This window comes from Stegodyphus dumicola, chromosome X1 (assembly GCF_044657685.1).
Source record: "Stegodyphus dumicola isolate Sdum_Otavi_A_Nest chromosome X1, ASM4465768v1".
Lineage (NCBI taxonomy): Eukaryota > Metazoa > Arthropoda > Arachnida > Araneae > Eresidae > Stegodyphus > Stegodyphus dumicola.
The window spans coordinates 99,988,819-100,013,223 of record NC_140780.1 but is presented as its reverse complement, the minus strand read 5'-3'; the positions used below and the strand labels follow the sequence as shown (position 1 = coordinate 100,013,223).

The window sequence follows — 24,405 nt, the reverse complement described above, 5'->3', positions numbered from 1 at the left end:
ACGATGAACACTGTTTGGCACTTTCACCCGGCCGACACAGAACTAGTATTCCTTCACAGCTCTCCTCTAGATTGTATTCTATCACTGTAACCCAAATTTTACGGTCTACAGTTGCCCGAAATTGCTTGATGAGATAGGACTGTATGCCAGAAGACCGGTTTCTTGTGTTCCGCTCACTGCAGCACACGAGTGAGTGCGTTTAGCACGTTGCAGCCAACCAGCAGCCTTGGATCAAACTTCAGTTCAGTACAGCATCGTACTTCTTACACATGAATCGAAATTTAGCCTGGACAGAGATTCTTGGCATATCTGTATCTGGAGAGAGCCTGGGACACGATACCATCCCACCCTCATCAGGGAAATAATCCTTATGGTGTTGAAAGTATAATGGTTTGGTCAGGCATTATGTTGAATGGCCGAACGTCCTTTCATGTGTTTAACAAAGGCTCCCTGACTGCTATGAGTTACAGAGAGAAGATCTTTGAGCGAGGAGAGAGCCTATGTTCGACTTTTCAGGGGCGCAATTGGTCCTGGGGTCCGGTTAATGGAAGACATCGCTCGCTCAGATATGGCTCAGAAAGTCAACGATTACTTGGAAAGTGAGGATGTTATCTACATGAATTGACCAACCAGATCTCCTGACCTTAACCCTATACAGCATTTCTGGGATGCTCATGGGATGGACATTTCATTTCACCTTCCCTTTGGAAAAGTATCCCGTAGTTGAAAACTTATTTGCTGCAAGAGTGAAATCGACTGCCACAGAGACCCCGCAACTCCGTCCTGTTCAATATGCCGTCACTCTGCACTACCTCTCTGGCTGTGAGAGGGGACCATACCATATATTAGACCCATTTTTCAGTCCGATATAATAAAGTGGACTTCGGACATTCCTGCACATCCGAATCCAAGCTTTACTGATAACCATGCTGACACAAAATGACTTTTGTATGATATATCTCTTTCTCTGATATAAATGCATATTTATATCAAATTTCATTAAAATCTCTTCATTGTGTTTTCAAAAATTCGGCATATTGCTCAAATTCTCTTAATTTTGCTCACGAGTGTAGTAGTTGACAACTACTGGCTCGATTTTCGACGCAGTTAGTTTTTCAGGTTATCTCAGTACGTCTACTAGCTCCTGCGGCTTCAAATGCTTTACATATTTTTTTATTTCTTTATTATTTATTTTATTTTTTATTTAAACAATATAATTTAGTTTACAAGTTTATAAGTTAAGTTTATAAAAATATGAACTTATGTATGAGAAAATATGTATATTCAACTTCCAACTCTACGCTTTGTTGCAATTTACATTATCGTAAGAAAGAAAATTATTTTTTTATTGCTTTAAACGTTAAGTATTATTTATTTCTAATAGAAATTTTATTTCTGCTTGAAACGTATACCAGTAAGGCTGCCTTCAAAATCTGAAAGTAATTAAATTGTTTTTACCATATTTAAAAACATCACTTTTATTTGATTGGGCTTCATATTTCACTAAAAAAAGATTTTTCAACATAAGCTGGCATTTGAAATTCAAAACAATTTTACCTGGTTCTATATAGTTAAAATTTATGATAAATATCAACAAATAACAAAAAACATATTATAATATTAATTATAATGAGTAGAAATTACTACATTAATCGAAATGAAACTAGATAAAGCCAATCAGATGTTGAAATCTTTCCTCAGTTAAATGTCTCCTTTCCCTCCAAAGTATTTCGTTTGTGCATTTATGTATGTATCAATGTCAGCTTTCGTACTATTACTGGAATATGCTCTGGAAACCCTCTAGTTAAAGTATGTTTAGCACCCTCTGCGATTTGTCTGAATGTTAGAGTATTTAAAATGGAGACTTCTCACTTTGTATTTCAGTTTTGGTAACGAAAACAGTTTGAAGATAAGAAATCTGATAATTTTGCCGAAGACCAAAGTTAGAAGACCTAGTAGAAACCAAAGACCTAGTAGAAACATATATATATATATATATACAAGGTACCCCTATGAGTTTCATTCCGTCAAAAACTCTTACATGTTCAGGAAACTGTGGCTTAGTGCGTTGTCTTGTGGTGCGCTACGTACGAAGTAACCAGTCAATGAGTCAAGTCAGTCACAGCAAATGTCCTCTTTTGCCTTCTCAAAACGTTTGAATTAAATACCTGTTTCCCGTTTTATTTAGAGGAACCAACTTTTCGTGGTTACTCTAAATAAAAATACTAGCCAAATTTAATTCATTCAACTTTTAAACTTTGATCAATACTGTCCGGGTCCTTTTTGATAAACCTAGCAATATTTGCAAGAAACTACGAGCATCCAGATGTCTTTGTAGATGAAGAATGAAAGTGTGATTTTCTTTTTCACTTTGCACGGACAGGGTAAGAAAACATGTTTATTATGCTTAGTACAGCAGAAACCAAACCATGAAGAGTCATTAGGAATTTTGATGCAGGAGACTGGAAATGTGCAATGCCCTCACCAGGACTCGAACCTGGACCTCTCGAATACGCGCCGAGTGCGATACCGTTACACAGCGAAGGCATGCAGAAAGGAGAGAGAAAACACGTTATATACTCCCCCTTTTAAAATGCGACAGGGGATTAGGAGACCCGATCGCCAAATCCTGATGGTAAAGAATCATCATTCTCCACCTTTCTTTTCAGGTAGAGTCATTAGATTATTTTGATGCTGGAGACGTGAAAAAGGAGCAATTCCATTGAGGGGACTTGAACCTGGACCTCTCAAATGCGCGCCGAGTGTTCTATTTTTTCATCACGAATACAAGTAGAAAGGATGGAAAAGGACCTTTTAAGACCACTGCTTAGACTTAAGCTCCTTATTGCTCTGTCCAGATAAGAAAACAGAACCGTATGAAGGGTGTAAAAACCTTTTTATTTAAAACTAAGTACGCTAAATAGAAGTCACACCTGGTGCTTACAAATAAGGCAGTATTCATGACCTGACCTCAAAAGTAGAATTTAAAATTGAACTAAATCTAAGTAGCTATCAGTCAAATGCTGAGCAAACGTTGTAAGCATCTTAAGTTTTACTAACGTTTATTTTATTTTAAATCTTTACTATCACTTCTTATTTTCTACTTCCGGCCAGAATTATAAGCATTAAAGTATTTATGCAAAGTTTGTCTGGCGAACGCCAAGTACTTATGTTGTGGCTTTTTGCCAAGCGAGAGAGAGGAAGCAGTTAGTCGAAGCAGGCCGCTTGCCTAAGAAGTTTTACTCAGTTGCTGTTGCCTTCCAGGCCAGAGGTTTAATCCTCTTGATAATTCTAAACGTACTGTAGTGTTCTCAGTTATCTGTACTACATACGCCTTCCTGTTAATATAAGGCCAATCTTCCACGTTTAAAGTTAAATTAGAGTTTAGTTCTATTTTTATATTTTTACGTTAGACCCCAAGTAGCGGGTCTGTGTATTCCGAAGTACGGAAGTTTTTGTAAATAGAGAAAAATAAAGGTTTTTGTATACCCTTCTTGTGTATCCTGTTTACATCCCACAGTTTTGAACATAGCTTTAGTAAGCTCTCTGTTCTGAGTCAGATCCTTGCATGTTCCCGAAGAAGGTTAGACGGAACATTGAACCTGATAAGGTATTTAAACTAGGAAATTGGTCTTTAATCTACACCGGCGTGACAGCACTATCAGCGAGAATAAAGCTGCGCCTTAGAAAGGAATGGTTATCTTAGAATAAAAACTAGTAACGTGACTTTCAGCAAGCAGAACACGCTCCGCCTAAAACAATCTCAAACCCTCACTTAAATGCATGCGAGCTAATTTACATTTTGGCAGGAAAACGGAAAGAGAGAAGTAACAGCATAGATTCGAAACATAAAATACTGGTTAATTAACGTAAGTATACCTTACATATTATAATTATCACAAACTTTGGTTTTTGCATTTATAAAAATATTAATTTCATGAACAATAATACGCAGGTTAAAATCCTTCACAAACTGTCATATGGTAAGCGACAACTTAAAAAGAATCCAAGCTGCAAGTTTTTGAAATAATAAGTGCAGAAGGGAATGCCCAGACCATGTTTAACCTCATATTAAATGCCACAGCAAAGCCTAAAAGGAGGCATATATTCAGTTAAACAAAAATAAGGATGAACACTTGTGGAATCTTTGCCCCTTTGGAAAGAATCCAGAACTCATTCTTTTAATACATATCACCATTTCTCAAACAGTAACCATATCAAATTTATTTTCTTTCATAAAATAACATTTCTTCAAGGTCTTAGATTATTCTTTTTTTATTTATTTATAAAATACTTTTATGAATGCTTTACAAAAACGCCTGCGGTTGGCTTTGATTTGTTTTCTACTGTAATGCATGAGTTCCGGAAAAATCGTTCTACCTACAAATAAATGCATGTATACTTCATTTATCACATGCATCTCTCCGGAAATAAGGTAGAAAATCTTTGACGTAGGGCATTTATTTCAATGTATTGCCAAGTAATTTCTTGTCATTTTTTCGCTTATTTCACTTTGAGTTTCATTTTATTTCTTCATTTTATCAGTGTGTGTGTGTGTGCGGATATATACGTATGTAAAAAAAAAATTTACATTAGATTCATAAACATATCCTTTATTCTACGTATATGTATTCACTTTTGTCATATTCTGTGCTATTTATTATTTTATCAAAAGTTTACACGTTATTATTTTTTAGCGAAAAACTGCCTAGTTAAATAAAACTTTCTGCCTGCAGCGCTGACTCATTGCCTTTACGTAAGAAATATATGAAAAAAAAAATTCGTGGTATTGTCAAAAGGTGCCAAATGTCATCCAATCACATATAAACTGATATTACTACTGATCTGCAATATAATTCAATAACAGCACCTTCCATTGCAACAACTGCGAAACACTTTTTTAATTTCTTTTATCTCTAAACGTATACTGTCCTAGTCTAATGCCAGATACTATAAATTATGCGACACTATTTTTTAAAGAGTGAGCTTACTTACATAGTATTGAAATTATTACATACGTACATATAACGAGCTACTTAACCACCAGGAGATGTGAATCAATGCTCTCCATTCGTGTTTTTTGAGTTAGGGCTTGTTTTCCTTTACAGACTGCCAACCTGATCTTGCCATATGCGACCGCGAATGTGAAACTCCTATTTTAAAACCATCATAGCGGACCTCTTTCCACTGTCATTACTTACTTACCACTGTCCTCCCTTTTATTTACCACTGATACATCTTTATTGGTTTATTAGATACATTACATCTTATTACAGATACCACTGATACATCTTATTGGGTTTATTAGGGTTGCCTTGTGTTCAGGGCTAACGGAATAATTAAACTATTCAGAAAGGCTTAAATGAAACATGAAGGAAGTAGTGAGAGTATTAAAGCTGAATCGATGTTGCGGCGCTGTTGCCTTCCTCGTTGACCGTACTCAGCGTGCCCGTTGACCGTAGTGAGTGCATTAGTAATGGCAATGAATATATCAGATATTTGTAATGGATGTCTGTAATAAATGAACTGATTTTCTTGGTCTTTACAACTGACATTTTTCACATTCGCTGTCTGTCCTTTGCTATTTTCACTACAAACGATCATATTACTCATAAACTGATATATATTTTTTTTCCTTTCAATTCACACTAGCGACTTTTATCTTATTTTTTCGTCAAGCAGAACGGCGTGATATCGTGTTTTATCCATCCAAGCATCGCCGTTCTCCTAGGATATATTTTGGGGGGAGAAAGGGGAGGGTCAGATGGAAGGTCTGGTGTACGATGCACCCGCAAATAATGAAGACGACCTTGTCGCATGCCTCTGCAGGTATCCCGCGGACTATCGAGAGACACACCCAATATTTCTAAACGATCATGATTCCATGCGGCACTTGTCAAGGCTGCGCTGCAGCTGGTGGCGAAAGCTTTGAACACCTTCTATGACCTTTTTTAATATCGTAATAATTAAATTTTGATGAATGAAATAATATTTTTCACTTATATATTGCTCGTTCATTTCTAACTTCTCTGCACATTTTGCATAAGATGATGGCGTTTCGACCCTGAACTGGTATTTGATACCGATTCTTCTTTTAATAAATTACCCCAACCAGAAATTTATACTCGCGGTAGCGAATCACACTGTAGATAGATAGTTTCGTAATCGTTGGTAGCAGAAACGTATTTCTAGTTATAAAAATGTTTTAAATTACGCAAAAATTCATGTTTTGGCATTTTTAGACTTAAAAAATCATTTTTGTAAAAATTACGAAGGGTAGCATTGTATGCGTTATCACTCTTCCTGTTCCTTATATTAAGGAAACTTATCTCAATAAAAGGGTGACTCTCATGTGACCAAAATTGGCGAGCTATTTCGTTTTAAAATTGAAGATCATATTTCAGGATTGTACACAAAGTGAAAAGTGAATGTCTCCATTTGTATATAAAAACATAATGTATCAGATTCCTGATTTAAAATAGATTAAGAACGGAGCATGTAGATTTTCCTGGAAAGTATATAAAGTATTTCCTGGAAGTATAGTATCAGTACAGTAGTTTTGTTTCCAAAAAGCGGTTACGTTTTATGAAATTTATGGATTTATGGTTTAAGAAAACATAGTAGCTTTCAGTTATGACACATAGCCAATTCGTAACATCGTTTGCATTAATTGCAAGTTAAAAATATTTCTAGTTTAAAAAATGTTTCGTATTATTATCTTCATAAACCTTCATGAGAATATTAATAACCTTGTTTCGCGATAACTGTCGAATTAGTAGACTACTGTAATTTCCACATCAGAAACTTTAATGCACAAAATTATTTACAATTACAATTTGACCATAATTTCTGGTGAAATTTTTGGTCGCTTTCTTAGTGTCAAGAACTAAAGAGACATGCTATTTTCATGACTGCTCGGACAATCAGTACTCGAGCGAGAGCAGTGTTGCCACAAAAATTCAAAGAAATAAATGCTTCGCTGCTAGCGGCGAGAGAACTTCAAATTCGCAACACTCCCTGCCGACTGGTTTCTTGATCCAATACTTCCATTATTTATAAAACAATACAATATATAAATTAAATGAAAGTTATACAGTAATAGTTACACTTTCATCAGTAATGCCAAATGCATAAAATGAAATTTAAGAGCGAAACTTAAATACAGTAATTAATATACTGGTAACACACAAATGTTTCGCACAGATCTATTAAGTATATTCCTTTGTGACAAACTACACTGCCTTCCAAAAGTTAAGGAACAGCATGCTTTTTGGAGAATGAAGCAACAAAGAAACAAGAAATGTACAGGACATGTTCACTAAACAGTTCTTAGTTCTTTAGTGGATGCGACATAGAATGTTTCTAAAGTTCAGCACAAACATGAATTACAACAAAACATTGCACTCTTGGCAGAGAAACACAGTCTTGTAGAAACAGTATATTTCAGTTTTTTGAGGAAACATGGGGTGGCAACATTACAAAAATTGATTCTAATAAGGAATGTCTCCACCCCTAGTTGCAATGCATTGGCGGCGGCAGCGACGTTTCATGCTGTCAATTAAGATGTCGGTCAGTGAAATGGGAAACCACGACCAGATACGGAGTAATCCTTGTTCAAGCTCATCTAACGACCTTGGAGGAGGAAGGACCTAAAGCAGAAACTTGTCTCCCACGGTAGTCCAAAAGATACTCTATTGGATTCGGGTCTGAGGATTGAGCTGACCATTCCATTCGCTTCATACCGTGACTCTCAAAACATTTTTCAACTACCCGAGCTCGGTGCAGTCGCGCATTCTCAATCATCAGAAGAAATCCAGGACAAATAGCAGAGGCATATGGACGGACATATTGATCAAGGATCTCGTCTCGATATCTTACATTGGTCAAAGTTCTTCCATGGAACACATGCAGATCTGTGTGACCACCGAGAGAGTTCCCAGGCCAAACCACCTCTGTAACTGAGTCTTTCCACAATGTGGAATTAGTTGTATCTGGTGAGTTGTTCACTTCAGATCAGCTGACGATCTGAATCACTCTCCAATGTGAACCTGAACTCGTCTGTGAAGTGATAAGACGCCTGTTGTTGACCGGGAGGACGTGTTCTCTTTCCAAAATAGGCACCTCTGTGTCATCGGGTAAAGGGGATATAAACAACTGGTCGTCTTCCATACAGACCTGTATTGCGCAGGCGTCTACGCACTGTTGTAGCTGAGATTCGTGTTCCTGTTGACACTAATTCATCTACTATGAGCTGACGCACAGTAACGTTACTCCTGTTTCGGTCCGAAAGAGCTAAATAACGGTCAATAACGGTCTTTCACAGGTGTTGCAACTCTAGGTCTGCCTGGAACATGTCTTCTAAACACAGAATCCTCGGATTCAAACTGATTCCGTAGTCGGAGGACCACACTACGAAAGACATTGAAACGTATAGCAACATCAGCTTGTAGCATCCCCATTTCCATCCATCCGATCGCCCGCCACCTCAACGAATCGGGCAAACGACTTCTCCTGGATATTGTCCACGAAACTGTAAAAACAACTGATGATCAACACTCGTGAATAAAAATTACAACTTTTGCATTTTTTCTCCAACTCCTATATAAGTATTCATTTCTATAAAATAAAAGTGTTTGTATATATTTTCTTAAACTTCGTTACTGTCATGCATATGAACTAAGAATTTAAACGTTGCTGACATTTTTCTAATGGAGAGCTTTGAAAAACGTTCTGTTCCTTAACTTTTGGAAGGCAGTGTATGTCCAGAACTCATACTCTCCATTCTTCACTGAATTCACTTCCACTGAATATTTCCTCTCTTCCTGTTAACCACTTTGGTGCCTGGTAGGTTTCCTTCCTTTAGCAGCATTAAAGTCCCAACCTTTACGTTGTTCTTACTGAACTGTTATACATGGCGCTTTTGCAGATTATTTAAGTAATCTCTCTTCCAAAGTTTCAAGATCCTTTGAGAGAATATGGAAACCTTTTCCCACTTGCTAGGCATATTTTCATTGATTTCTGTTAGTGGGGGTTCTGTGATGGAAGTGACGTGTCTCCTAATAAGAAAATGGCCTGCAGTTAGAGTTTCAAAGTTATGAAAACCAGCTGACAACGAAGTCAATAGTCTGGAGTTCAGAACTCCTTCGATTTCCTTTAAGACTGTAATGAATTCTTTCAAAGTAAAATGAAAATTTCGAGCTATATGTTTTAAATGACACTTAAAAGATTGTGCGCCTTCTTCATATAGTCCCCCTAAGATTAGGATATCCTGGAGGGATTGTAGAGACATTATGTTTTTTTCGGAGGAGAGATGAAAAATGAGCAATGCCCTCGCCGGGACTCGAACCACGGACCTCTCGAACACGCTTCAAGCAGGCTGACCACTTCACCACAAAGGCATGCTACGAAGGCGGGAGAAATACCTTATAGAATATAATGCCAGTCAGAGTTTTCCTCAGTTAAATATTGAGTCAATGGTTCATTAGCAGAATGTACGCTTTTTAGAAGTCCTTTTAGCCGGCATCTGCGCCAATGAAATTTCGTTCATTGTCAATGAATCATTTAAGATGACTCTTCTACAGAAAAATCTTGTCAAACTAGCAAAGAAACTTCCTGATGTTAAATTGCTCATAAAGTCTAGGTGTATTACTCCAGTATAAAAACATACACAAAGTTCTACATATATCTTAGTTAACAGCCCTCTCTGTCCTTTAAATTTCACGTAAAAAGATCCTTAAAAATCTGTATCGATAACCGTAAATGGACAAGAAGGTCTTATGCATTCCTTAAGCAGCTGGCCCATCAACTATTGCTCTAAAGTTAGTCTATTTTTTGTGCACGTGATACAATCGTGTATCACCAATCTTCACAAATTTCTGGAGATTAACGACTAATATTTTGAGGTATTAGGTACAACAAAGTCTGGGATCCTATAAGCAGATATTTCAAATGACAGTATTGTACAGTCATGTAAATTAAGGAATGTTTAGATGAGATAACTATAGGATGGTTAATGTCATTGCTAACATTAGAATTGATTATTCATTCTCCAACGCAAATAAGCTAATTTTTATCAAGAAAACAACTGAGAGAAGATAAATACTTTTATCCTTTACATTTTCACCTTAAGACAAAAGTTTCTTCCAAATACTGACTGTAGACAAATTTTTAAAACAAAATTATGAATGCATTATCTCTTGATATTTCAGATAGCTACATTTCTTGTCGTTTGGATTTCTGCGTTTACAGATAAATCTGAAAGCATACAAAAAAGTTCATAAAAATTATTATTAATTTTAAGCAGGTCGTTATTAAACATATCACCTTGGTTAGTTACAGCAAAATATAAATCCTCTTCTATAGAGAAACACTTTTCCATTCATTTTTGTAATATTCTTCAAGGGCAGAATTATTACTCTTAAATAGAGACCTCATTTTCTTCTTAAGAATTCAGGACTTGACCACCAAGCCTCATTTTTAAAAGACTTTTTACACTCACCCCTCCTCTTACAAGATCTGCTGTATTCAATTTACCAGGTACGGGGGACTAACCTTCATGATTGCTAAGAGCCTGAATTTCATTCATGCGATTGAAAATAAACTGTTTCATATAATTATGATACCATTACACGCCGAACAGTAGCTTGACGTTTGTCCGTTCTTTTTTATCTTTTCTCATCTAATCACTATATCTTATCTCGTTCATTTGTGCTTTTGCAGCTGAGGGTGATGGTTCGATAAAACCATAGAAACTAGTCCTGTGAAAATTTGAAAATATAAGGCTGATTTTTGTTGTTTTACTTCTAAACTGTTTCCTCTTAGGATGAGGTTCTTTAACCCAGAATAATGTCTGTCCGAAAATGGGAGTCTGTTAAAAAATGTTCCTTCCCGTTTTATAATTTGTTTTACTTCTTTCACAAGTCTGGCTGGCAGTAATGCTCCGAAGATTTCAAGTTTTGGTATTGTCAATTTCTTTAATGGAGCAACACGACTCATTGAAGCAATAAAGATCACTAAGATTTTATCAACGTATTTAACTCTTAAGTACACTTCATTCCATATGCCTTTTGGCTGACCTTGGACAAGGCATGGATTTGAAGTTAGTTGACATCTAAGCTGCAGTTGAGGATTATCCTACGGACTTGCATGTTCGTAATATCAGAAAATGCAAAACTCCGTCGAGTATACGTTTGAAGAAGGTCTGCTGGAAATCCCACTTTCTACGACTACTTCCTAAGCCACAGATCTTGGAATAGACCTTCGAGACTGATCGTGAACGATGTTAGAAGACTGAGTACATCGTACAACTTCCCAGCTGTTTGTAACGATAGCAAATTATTTTCGATTTCATTAATCATCTACATTAAATTAGACGCAATTTCCCATTTAACTTTAGAGCAATTAATGGATCATTATCATCAATTAATGCCATATGTTGTGATTTGAATGATCGCCATTCAGCATACAAGTCTGAGAACTCGGGGAGATTAACAGATAGTAATTTCATTTGACAGTTGCCAGAGGACAGGCAACATTTAACATCTAAAAGAAAATTCGGATTGAGAAGTTTTTGAAAACTTACCTCGCATATTTCCAGGTAAGTTTGCAGTACATCTGAGGTTGCTTCAAAGGCTGGTAAGTCAGCGCCCGAAAATGTGCTATAGCATTCGCTGCGTAGATCTCTAACTTATAAAGTAGTTTGTCTACTGTTTGAAGCATTTGAATAATGTTTGAAGCATTTGAATAATCCTCGCTTCAGATGAAAGACCGATAGCGAGAGTTTACCGGAAGTCATTTTTCCGCTATTTATTTCGCCTTTCAAAATTTTGTTTCAAAACAGTTCGTTCTTCATCGGCTACATCATGCTCCCTTCATGAGTGCTCTGATGATCCGGGCTGGCGAGAGCGTAGTGTTCCCACACGCGTTCAAAGAAATAAATGCTGCGCTGCTAGCGCCAAGAGCAGAACTTCAAATTCGTAACAAACCTATTTATCGAGTTTGAAAATTTATAAATTAGTTTGTAGAGTCATTAGGTTAATTGGAAACAGAAAAGATGAAAAATATGCAACCGCCTTCGCCGGGAATCAAACCATGGACCTCTAGAATACCGGCCCAGCGTGCTACCGTTACACCACGAAGACATGCTAGGGAAGTGGGAGAAATACCTTATATACTCCCCTTTTTAAAGGGCGACTAGGGTTTTAGCGGACCTAGTCACCAAATCCTGGGCGCGGAGAATCATCATCCACAACCCTTTTAGTTCGAGCGCCACTTGTAGAGGCATTAGGTTAATTGGAAGCCGAAAAGATGAAATAAATGCAACCGCCATCGCAGGGAATCGAACCGCGTACCTGTGGAATACCGGCCCAGCGTGCTACCGTTACACCACGAAGACACGCTAGGGAAGTGGGAGAAATACCTTATGAGTTAAGAGAAAATTCTTTTAGCATACCAACTTAACGAAGTTATAAATTAAAGAATGTTACATGCAAATAAATCAAAAAATAATATCATTGAATGGCATTTAAGGGGAAAATAGCAACCTGAAATTATTTTGATTTTTTATTACACTACTTTTCGGGCATGTTGAAAATGATTTCAAATTTCTCAAATTTAGAACCTCACTATCTCGATCAGGTATTGTAAGGCGGAAGTTTGTTTTTTTCATTTTTCACAATGACTATAAATTTTCCTAAATAGAAGTCTATGGACAAGGGGAAATACATAAGAATATAGACTTCGTAATTTTATAAATTTTTGTATTAAAGTAGGCTAAATCATGAGTATTTTCATCAATAAAAACATTTTTACTTTAGAAGTACATGTCTATGACCAGCGGTTTCGATACGAAAGGCCGGTTAAGGACTTTTGCTGGCACGGTATATATCTATCTATCTATATATATAGATAGATAGATAGATAGATAGATATAGATATGTACAGGGTGATTGTAAATTGTTTTTACAAATTAAGAGGGGGGATAGTACTTATCCAGATGAGCAAAAATTACCATAGAATATAGGGTCGCATTCCACTCTAAGAGGCAGAAAAGAGGAATATTGAATTCCAAGCTGAACTTACAACAGTGTTGGGAGAGCGAACAAACGAGACCAAAAGTTCCACAATCAGTTTAGTGAAAAACTCACATAGAGTGCACAAAACAGATAAAACCGAAAACTTGGCTTCGAGCTCAGACTTTGATGGGAAACACTCAAATGCACATCTTTCATTGGCAAGGTCTCAACCTCGCAAACGATTGCAACAAGTTAATTACCTAAATTATTGGGGGGAAATTATTTATTAGGGAAAAAACTGCTACCTTGATGTTTTTCCCCCTAGCCATCTTTTATCCTGTCCTCCTGGACTTACTGAGACTTATACATATATATTACTGGCGATCCAAAATGCAGTACTCTAAAACACAAGAAATATCTAAGCCATATTTGTTGAATAAACAATACAGGGTACAAGTATGAATAAATTAAAATTACAGTCCCTTTGACTTCCGTCGATTTTATTAAATAGCATCCATGACTGGCAGTAACTGAAGGAAAACACTCCCTCAGCATTTAAAGAAAGTGGCTTTGTATGATTGTTTGGGATATGTCCGTCCTGACTACTTCAACACTTTCTAAAGATTATTTTGCCTGGCGAGTGATGTATACTGGTCTTCTGATTTGGCAATCATCGATCAGAGGTGTTAGATGGCTACATATCGGGAAAAAGGGTGAGCCAAAATATCGAAGTCAACTGGTTGACAATGATGAATTATTAAATGTTATTCTCCACGTGAGGTTGCGTAATTCCTTATTCAAATTTGGTCGCAAATAAAACATTAAAGATAAGATGGCAAAGCAGGTTCCAAAACTTCAGAGATATCGCTGTGGCTGTTGAGTATCCATCAATGCATATTATGAGGGTGCTAGAGTAAAACAGAATGTCACATAAAACCGTAACTGATGGACACAGACTAGTATGAAGATGCACAGTACAAGAGTTATGATGTCTGTCACCGCTGAGCCACCAGAACTGGATACAACCAGTAATCTGCTGAAAATGAAGTCGAGACCCATCGGAAAAGACAGTGCGATGTCATTCGTTTATCCACACCTAGTGTTTAACAACCACTGCAGCTGCGCCCACCGCTGGTGCAGATTCAATTGTATATGCAATGTTTGGCAATCCGTCCCTTCTGCACCCATCGATTAGATATTTATATCTATGTGGCTTTATTTCGTCCAGCACGAATACCGAATTCACTAGAAGGACAAACTGCACTCTCAATACGCTACAGTTCTTCTCTTGCAAAACCCCAAAATCCTGCTCAAATGACTGCGGTTTTTATCAAAGAGCTATTCTGAAGCTTCCCGAGCAAAGGAACAACGGGAGATGCAGAAATTACTTTAAACTATCTACTCTTCTCCTTTCTAAGAACCGTTGCTGAAGTACATTATTTGTATGTGCTTAGCAGCGCCAGTCATTTGAATGTCCTATCGAGATCTACACAGGGAGAAATTTTCAAACCTACTAGAATGGTGTCTTCCTTCATGGGTATGCATTTTGGATGACCAGCATATTGCATACCTATAGAACATATATATAGTATATAAGCTTTCTGAAACACGTCTAAGAGAACTATTTAATAATTAATACCTTTAGAAAGTTTTTGAATTGGTGCAGCAGTATGTTTTAGACTAGTAAGATTATTATGGTATACAGAATTTAATTAGTTATAAATATAATAATTGAATTCCTAAAAGATGTTTGTACCAATGAAGTATTCCAGGTCAGAAATTAACTACGCTCAGATATACCAAGTCTTATTATTTTATGATTTAATTTTTCATTAAAAGCATTAACTCATCTTTCCTTGGTTACAGTAGCTACTTTAATGAGTCAAATTCTGTGTCTTCTTGTGTACTTCTGAATTCAAAGTAAAAGTCCATCACCATTTATTTCGGCAGCAAACGCACAGTACTAAATGCAGAGTAGCACGTAATGCTGTCTAAACTAAAACTCTTTTAAGTGAATTTTAGATGAAATTTTAATAAATATTAGAATGATTTATATTTCAGCAAAATCCTGTTGTCTACAAGGAAGAATAACACTTTAAATTATAAGTTATTTTCTCCCTCCTTCCAGCATGCCTTCGTGGTGTAACGGTAGCACACTTGTCGCATATATGAGAGATACAGGTTCGAGTCCCAGCTAGGGCAATGCTCAGTTTTCATGTCCCCTGCTTCAAAATATCCTAACGACTCTATAGTAGCTTCCGAATGAAAGGTTGTCAACGATAATTCGTGACCACTAGGATTTAGCGATTGAGTCTCCTCATACTAAGTTGCCCTTTAAAAGAGAAATACATATTTTCTCCCTCGTTCCTCATACCTTCGTGGTGTAATGGTAGCACACTCGGCGCATATTCGAGAGGTCCAGGTTCGAGTCCTGGCGAGGGCATTGCTAATTTTTCATCGCTCCTGCTTCAAAAATATTCTAATGATTAAACTAAATAATCTTAATAGTTCTCATTAATTCCTTCACTAATTTCTTTATAATACAAAATGCATGAGTATTCTCCCTTTTGAAGATAAAGGCAGTATAATTAAACTGAAGATGAAACGAATTACTCTCAAATGATACCTTAATGAATAGTTGATTGATGAAACTGAATTATGATTTGTACGTTTCGAATTATCTTTCAAGAAGTTTTAGAGCAATATAGAACTACTATAAAAGAGCAGAAAAGTCACGGGCTATGACAGTATTAAATACTATCATGGTTTGATTTTTTTTTTCATTTAGAGAGCACTGTGATTAAAAGCATTTTCAATTACTTATTCTGCAGCTTCCTTACTACTTAATACACTTACAGAAATCATTCACTCTATCTGCCTGCTTTTCAGAGGGAAATACTGAATATAATGTTATTATCAATGTTCTGCTTATCTTTAACATAGGATAAACATGTCTTACTGAGACGAATGACATTATTGGGAGGAAACCAAGGACATAAGTAAAATAACTGAATAATTAATAGTTTCGTAATCTATGTCGAAATCTTTCGTACTTAGACGTGACATAAAATATGACTGTCATCCCATTTTCATTTATTTTTAATAATCTGCAGTATTTTAAGCAGTGTTTCCATACCTTAAACATAAAAGGAGGAAAATTCCACATCCTAATATTGTTCTCAGATGCTTCTTACCAGATGTTGATTACAAAATCTTCTTACCAGATGTTAATTGTAAACATTACGTATATTGGTTGTGGATTAAAATATTTCATTATAGAGAAATAAGATAAACGAATCAAACACAAATGAAGCAAAACCCTGACGTATTTTAAGATATTTATGGTTGTAAGTGTGAAAAAGCATACATTGTAAATTATAAAGAAATTCGCAAAACTTCAAATATCTTTAATAACTGGGATCACAACTCACCGTTGTATTGAAAAATCTGTATAGCTTATTCTCTTTTTCCTCTTGACCAAATACATATTTACTATAATGCAAGTTTGTCAATTTTATTTGCCGTTTTTCTTGTTTCATTTCAATAAATAATACACAGTGTAAAGGAATGAAATACTTTTATTTGCTAAGCACATATATCATTCTTATTTCAAGTAAACTACAACAATGAAATTAGTGTTTATTTATATAAAATTTCTTCGTCTTTCTTTCTTAAAATGTCAGTTCCCAGTAACTGACGCGGTCTTAACGAAATGTATAGTATCCTTCAAGACTCGTTCTGTGTAGGTTAATGTTCCGCAATGTGCCTTCTGTTATAATCCCTCTAATAAGGTGGAAAACACAAAGTAGTGAAATTAGTAAGTTCCTCTTGACGTTCTGATTTGTATAATATCACCTGTCGTCGCCCCCTTAAATGTCTATGCTGTAATTTACGTTTAACATCCTTATTGATGTTAAGGCTTCATTGAATAACAGTGAGCAAGACGTTTAGCAATCCCTTTACTAAACATCTTGCTTTTCTAACTTCGTTTGGAATCCTATTTCCTTCTTGCTTCCTAAGAATATCGAAATATTTCTTTTTTACTGTTAGAGCTTGTGTCTTTAATGCAAAAGATCTTATTAGGCATTCTTTTATATGTTGCTTTATTTCTTTTGTTGTTTCAATAAATTATTATATGTTGGATATATTATTTTCTAATTTGCTCTAAATTTAGGTTATGAAACATCTTTCTTTATCAGATTTGGTTTGGTTTACTAGATAACGGCAAAGCACTCCAGGGCTATCTGCCTTAAGGGAGGGATGCCTTCGTGGAGGACGTTTTAAGGGAAACTGGCTCGTATGCACGTTACACATGGGGAAAACCACGAAAACACCCATGCAGCCAGCCCGTTCGCGGGATTCGAACCTCGGATCGAACTAGCAGTCTTCAGCAACGTTACCGCTCGGCCGCTGGTGGGCCTTTTCTTTATCATAATATTTTCTCATATTTTCCCTGTATACATCACAGTTTTTTTCTAATGTCTATCTCGCAAATACATTCTTTTATACAAGATCTTATTGCTGTGCGAGAAAAATTACTTACCAGCAAAGCAAGCGTATTTTGTATTCTCTATACGAAGTGGAAAAGATTAAATTACAGTATGCGCCTTACTGGTTGAATTATACTTAGATGTTTTCTTTGCAGATGAAGTTATATTTGCGTAATTTGACGAAGAAGATAACAAAACTTGGATTAACTACAAAAATCATATCTACTGTGCATAACAATTTCGGTAGCCAGATATTCCAACTATTGGTCAAATAGTCATAGCTTCTCCAATATTAATTGAATTCATGGTAAATAGGATATACTTAAAATTTAATGTTTACTTACTGTTCTATAAGATGAACAGTCTTGTGTTCGGTATTTTTTATAATACTAAGTCAACAAACAAAATATCTCGAAAACAAGCTTTAATATTCCATCTCCTTTAAAAACCGCATTGAAATTAAAAGCAGTCGAACGATATTTAAAACAGCTCACTGTTTTAAGATGTTCCGCTCTTCTTACTGTTATTTATATGTTCAGAATTCTCTCTTTCAAGAAATATGATGAATTTATAATAATATGCATAGCTATAATACCTTTAAATTCTTCTTAATAAAGGAATTTTCCAGCGCTCTGCCACCATCACTGTTTTAATGTGTACTTAATTACTTAATAAGGTTTTAATACATCATTTAATTTCTAGTCACTGTTTTAATGTGTACTTAATTACTTAATAAGGTTTTAATACATCATTTAATTTCTAGTCACTGTTTTAATGTGTACCTAATTACTTAATAAGGTTTTAATACATCATTTAATTTCTAACTGCCATTTTTTCCAGATGAGGCCATGGAATTTGAGGCTTTGCACTTGCTCTGTTAAATTGAGGAAATATGTATTACATAATGATAATAACCTTAATATCAATCTAAATCTTCTCTCTCAAATTTATTTTCGAACATTGCCTGTTTAAATAAACCCATTGTCACCATTTTTTCCACTGGTTTCGTAAAGGGCTCCACCTTGCAGTTTGTCATCTTCTACTATGCCTGTCTTTTTCACGATACATATAAGCAATACATAAATAAACTTGGTACTTCTCATTTTACCTTCCTAGATTTATTTTATTCACAATTGTTATAAATTTTTAGCGCTATCAATTTAAGATTCAAATTCAATGACGTCCTTGCTTCGTTTCAAATATTAACGTTAATTTCATTTTTAAGATTTCGTTTTATAAATACGTATACCAAAGTATAGAAAACTCATTATGTCCAACTTTAATTAACTTTGACTATAATATTTCCTAAAATTTTCTTTCCCCTTGGTTCCGATGTACATGTACAAACGAAAAGTGGATAATCACACAGCGGGGATTTTTAATTTCGCTTTCATCGCTATGGCGATATTCATAAATTAGCTTCAGGCTGAAATATTTGTCAGTTTTTTTTTCCATTCTAATGTCCTTTTCTACTGCCCTTTTTATAAACTTTAATTAGAGTACGGAAAAGCGTACAAAACATGACGATGGCCCTCTTGAGTATCTTTCATTTCTTCTTCAGTCCCTCTTAAATTTCCAATTAAGTGTGAAAACATTCATCATATAATTATGTATGTTCATTTCAGATTGCTTATTTCTATTTCAATAGTTTCTTAATGAGTAGAGAGAACTTTGAAAATTTTGCTTCGTCAGGGACTGGCAATCACTGTACTTTTTCTGCGTTTAAATTCTCATAAATATGTTAATTTACTTCATAGCTTTTAAATTCTAGCATTATATTATCTACCTTAATCCCTAATAGAAAAACTAAAAGGTTTCAAATATATATTAAATACACATGTCCATTAACACAAGGCGGTTGTTTGTATTTCCAGCAGCCATATTTAAAATAGATTTTCGATTATTCTGTTTTAACTAATTTTGTTTTAGCAAGTCTATCTGTGTTTAACTAGTGCTATTAATGCTTTTTACAATTCATGTATTTCATTTTGTGCGACGGAAACATTGTCGCAAAGGGTTATGCTTGAAGTTTATCAGCCTTGACTTATTGTTCATTAATACTCGCTTAAAATAGAAAAATCTCTTTCATAAAACAAAAAATAAATAAATAAATAAAATTTATTTCAGTAATTTCAAATGGTTTATCTGAACAATAAAAAACTTAAGATAAAATATGCGTTTCATTTTCATTATTGCGTATTTCATAGCCTTTTAACTGAACATGAAATTAATTATATCTTAGTCACATATTGATATTTAAATCGAAGACGTTAGGCAACATTTGCCGACAAGGTTTTTTCCTTTTGCAAATCCAAAAGTGGTGAACGCATTTGCCCACCTCTGGCCCTTATGCAAGCAGATATTCGGCTTGGCATCGATTGCTAGAGGTTGCGGATGTCCTCCTGACGGATATCGTGACAAATTCTGTCCATCTAGCGCGTAGACCGTCAACATCCTGAGCTGGTTGGAGGGCCCTGCAAATAATGCTCCAAACGTGCTGAATAGGAGAGAGATCCGGTGACTTTGCTGGCCAAGGTAATGTTCGGCAAGTATTAGAAACATGTGCAGTGTGGGGGCGGGCATTATCTTGCTGAAATGTAAGCCCAGGGTGGCGTGACATGAAGGGCAACACAACGGGCTTTAGAACTTCGTCGACGTACCGTTGTGCTGTAAGGTTGCGACGGATGACAACCAAAGGGGTCCTACTATGAAATGAAATGGCACTCCAGATCATCACTCCTGGTTTGTCAGCCTGTCTGCCGGAAGACAGTCAGGTTGGTATCACATCGCTCTTCGGTGCGTCTCCAGACTCGCCTTCGCTGGTCAGTTCAAAGCAGGACTCATCACTAAAGACTATTCTACTCCAGTCAGTGACATTCCAGTGCGAATGAGCCCGACACCACTGCAAACGGGCTAGACGTTGTACAGAGGTCAATGGTAGTCGGCGCAAGGGGCACCGTGACCTCAGTCCCCTTTCTGTGAGCCGTCTATGAATGGTCTTTGCGGTCACTGAAGCACTAGTTGCACGTACAATCGATGACAATGATGCATCTGGGCAGTGAGTTCCCCACTGACGATTGCTCGGTCTTCACGTTCTGTCGTTTCTCTAGGCCTACCGCTTCCTTCTTGACGCTGTGTGCGGCCATGGTTCACCCATTCCTGCCAACATCGTCTAATAGTGGCATCGCTCCTGCTCAAATGTCGAGCTATTCGCCGATAAGACCAACCGGCTTTTTTGAGCCCAACTACACTACTCTCAAATTCTGACATCTGCGCATATCGTTCGCGCACCTGTATGCGAGGCATAATTACTGTCTACCAGAGTACACGGAATGAAATTCGGGAAGAATTTATGAGATAATTTCTCTTAAATATCCTGCCAGTTGCGCAGATCAGATGCGCTATAGCGACAACCGTTCATTGATTGGCAGCCAAAATGTAAAATTTTGCATTTTCGGTCGAAACCTGTATGCATATCAATTTGTGTCCAATTTGCTTTATATCTTCTCGGTACGTCGTTTTTTTTTTTTTTTTTTGTCTAAGAGTGTATTTTATACATTGGAACATCTTTCGGTTCTGATTAATGGTCCCGATTCTAATCCTTATTAACTGTCAGCTTTTCAAGAATTTGTTTCTTTGTTTTCTTTGCTTTTTTGTTCATTTTCGGTCAATAGATAATACCACTGGCTTCCCTTTTCTAACAATTCTGTACAACATTCTCCACTTACTTTCCATTATTCTAAAACAGGCACATGTTTCTTCTGTGTTTTCATTCCTTTAGCTGGGAAAGAATCTTCTATTTAACCTTCGAAACAGCAGTGTCATGCAAATAGGCTTAAGATACACTAATTCTTATTGTTTATTATTAATTTTTTAAACATCAGATATTTTGTTTCTTTTGCGAATACAAATTCTTCTTTTAGTGAAACTAAACTCATAAAATTAAGTCCTTTTCTAAAAGTTTGCAAAATGTCAAAGTGTGTTCGGATATCAAAGAATGTGGCAGTATCTTTTGTGCCAACGGATGTCTGGAGAGATAAAGTTTATGGTTATGAGATTTAAAATTTTGTGAAATGTAAGTGCGAATAAAGCACTTACATTTGTAACAAGGGTATATGTAACAAACGTGTGCTGAATGAGATGTACAGCGAATCATGCAGTCTTCTCACAAGAATTGTTAATGTATTCTGTACGATCTACCCTGGATAATACTAATGCAACAATATCAAAACAGTTATAAATATTACTATATTTCATTTCTGTCTTTCAAATTTATGAAAACTTAATTTCAGATCAAGAGGACGCTTAAAAATACAGAAACTATGGAAAGGTAAAAAGGTTGCGAAACACATAAATCTTATTAATAATCACCGCATTTGGGTAAAAGAAGATAAATATGAAATGAGTTTTGAGCCTAATACAAATAAAGATGGATCGAATCATCCCATATCATTAAGAAATTATTTAATAGTAACAGGGTTAAACGTTTAAAGCTTATAATGTGGACAAGTATAGACTATGAACAAACACTGTCTTGCTTAATGTTATATATTTACGGTATAATCTCTAAGAGAAAACTTTTTTTAAAAAAAAGAACGGTTTTCATCCGTGTGTTCGGACTTAAAATAAAAAAATCCTGCTGACAACGTAACAGTATTTTCATTTAACTTTCTCTTAAAATTGTTCCAAAACTACTCCTTTCATCAAGACTTTCTGTAAAAACCTTAGATATTACCAAATGCTTTAAGAAGATTTGCTTAAAAAGGAATATGACAATGCTTCCAAATTTAAATTTGCAGTTTGTTTTTTTTAATTTTGACATTTTTAAGGAAGGATATTTTACTAAACAATAAAAGCATTTAATGCTAGTATTTCATTAGTTTGAACATATTTATTTTAAAACACTAAGAAAATAACTGAAATTTCTATAACACGAATTTTTGATCCATATAAATTGGTGCATTGTCACCTGTCTTCCTTTGAATAGTTTAAATCTTGACATTAAGTACCACAATAACAGCTTGTTCTTCACTACAAAATAACATATTTCTTTATCAAAGACTCTAAGCTTCTCACCAGTTGAAATTTAACATTAAATACAGAACTCGTTAACAACTGTTGTTATCGTCATAAACTACCACTTTTGTAACCATAAATTGCTCGCATTCTTTGTTCAAATAGCCCATTTGTTTATTCTTAGCTGATATAAACTAATAAACAATTTCAGGAAGTTTTAAGAACGTCCGTCTTGATTACTTTTCACTTTCTTAAAATCTCTACTTCAATAATACATCTTTATCTAACTTTACGTAACTTATTTTAACATGTTATAACTTTTAATTCATTCCACCTCAACCATCTAAATTATTTACCTTCAGAAAAATTCCACTATGTTTCATATCGATCGCCATTTCCTGAATCTTAAGATTGGAAAAATGCAGATTCTACACGTGAAGTTCTGTTTCGATACAGAGTACGAATTAAGTGAAATTGCCTCACTGACTTTTACAGTCCTTTCCATATAATAATTTTACAATCAATAAGAAGGTTCTTCACTTTCTTCCAAATGCAAAATGATTTTTTTAATTTCCTCACATACATTAAAAATTTTTTAATGTTACCTAATCTATTCTAATAGAGCTTAATAAGTTTGTACAAATTCATTTTTTATATGTAAAAGAATTTCAATGGATTTAAAAATTAGATCAAAATAAAAGTCACAAAATATGCAAAAGAGATAAGAGACGCTTGTTACAGTCTTATAAAAAATAAAAATAAAAACAAGTAGAGTTCTGCTCAGTAATTTCAGACAACTTTCTACGGTAACACTAACCAATACCTTTCCTACTGACTTTCTGTCATGTCCCATTAAATAATAACTACCTACATTTAATTTACCAAAAATGTGCTACTCACCGAATGCTTGGCTAATAAGTCCAAGATAGTATTTCTAGAAATAACTATATTTCAACAAGATAATCACTATATATTCAGTATGCAACAAGTATGTGTCAATCCCTTGACTATCTTTTTCTCATTACATCCATCTCGAGCTTCCGGCTTCCAAAATTCAGAAATTTGCGAAACTGTATGGGATCTCATTTGAACTAACACTTTCCTACAGTGATCAGCCTGAAAATCAATAGGAAAATATTCCAATTAAACCTTATTATTATTAAGTCTTTAATAAATTTAAATATTTCAGAGTTTTGATACCTTAAATTATACATAAAAGGTCTTGAAGATTATCTAACAAATTTTTAGCTTATTAATAATAAGTTTCTTCTTGCTTGCTTAGGTTTTAAAATATTAAATAGCAAGATGAGGATAAAAAAGCAAATTGATGAATATATGTAAATTAGGTAACATAAAAGTCTGCAAATTTGAAAAGATTTTTCTCCAAAATTTCTTTGACATCACTTTTCTCTAAAAGTTCTTTTACAGCGTCTTAGTTACGGTAAGACCACTTTAAAAATTTCAAATTCCAATTTTTAAGCTCAAGAAACTCCAAATATTTACTTTCAAGTTTATAAGTATTACGAATACAAAAGTTTATACTGTAATTAAGTTGTATGAGTCAATATTAATATTTTTCAAGTATTTTAGTGGATAATTGTTTTTCATTTTAGATTATGGATGTGATCCTGTCCCACCTTTACCGGGCTCAGGCAGGTACAACATGACAGAAGAGAAATCCTGTTGGAATAGACCAAGGGAAGGAGCTATCGTACATTATAGTTGCAACAATACAAAAAAATTGCAGGGCCCAGAGACTTTAATCTGCAGAAATGGATCATGGTTACCTGAGTCGCCAACCTGGACACAACACGCTAAACCTTTCTGTAGTATGTATCAAAAGCATAAACAGCATACTGTCTTTCTTTCTGTTTTAGTAGACGAAA

General features: G+C 35.2%; 1 protein-coding gene and 1 non-coding gene across 2 annotated transcripts in view; both read left to right on the top strand.

The window, feature by feature from the left end:
• The window catches only part of LOC118199069 (uncharacterized), a 444,531-nt gene that overhangs the window by 412,336 nt on the left and 7,790 nt on the right, over window positions 1-24,405 (top strand). Inside the window, exon 4 of the mRNA XM_085807076.1 lies at window positions 24,133-24,348. Coding sequence (XP_085663202.1) covers window positions 24,133-24,348 — 216 coding nt within the window. The remainder of the gene's footprint in view (window positions 1-24,132; window positions 24,349-24,405) is intronic.
• TRNAM-CAU (transfer RNA methionine (anticodon CAU)) lies at window positions 15,386-15,456 on the top strand. Its single transcript has one exon. It is a non-coding gene; the product is annotated as a tRNA-Met (tRNA).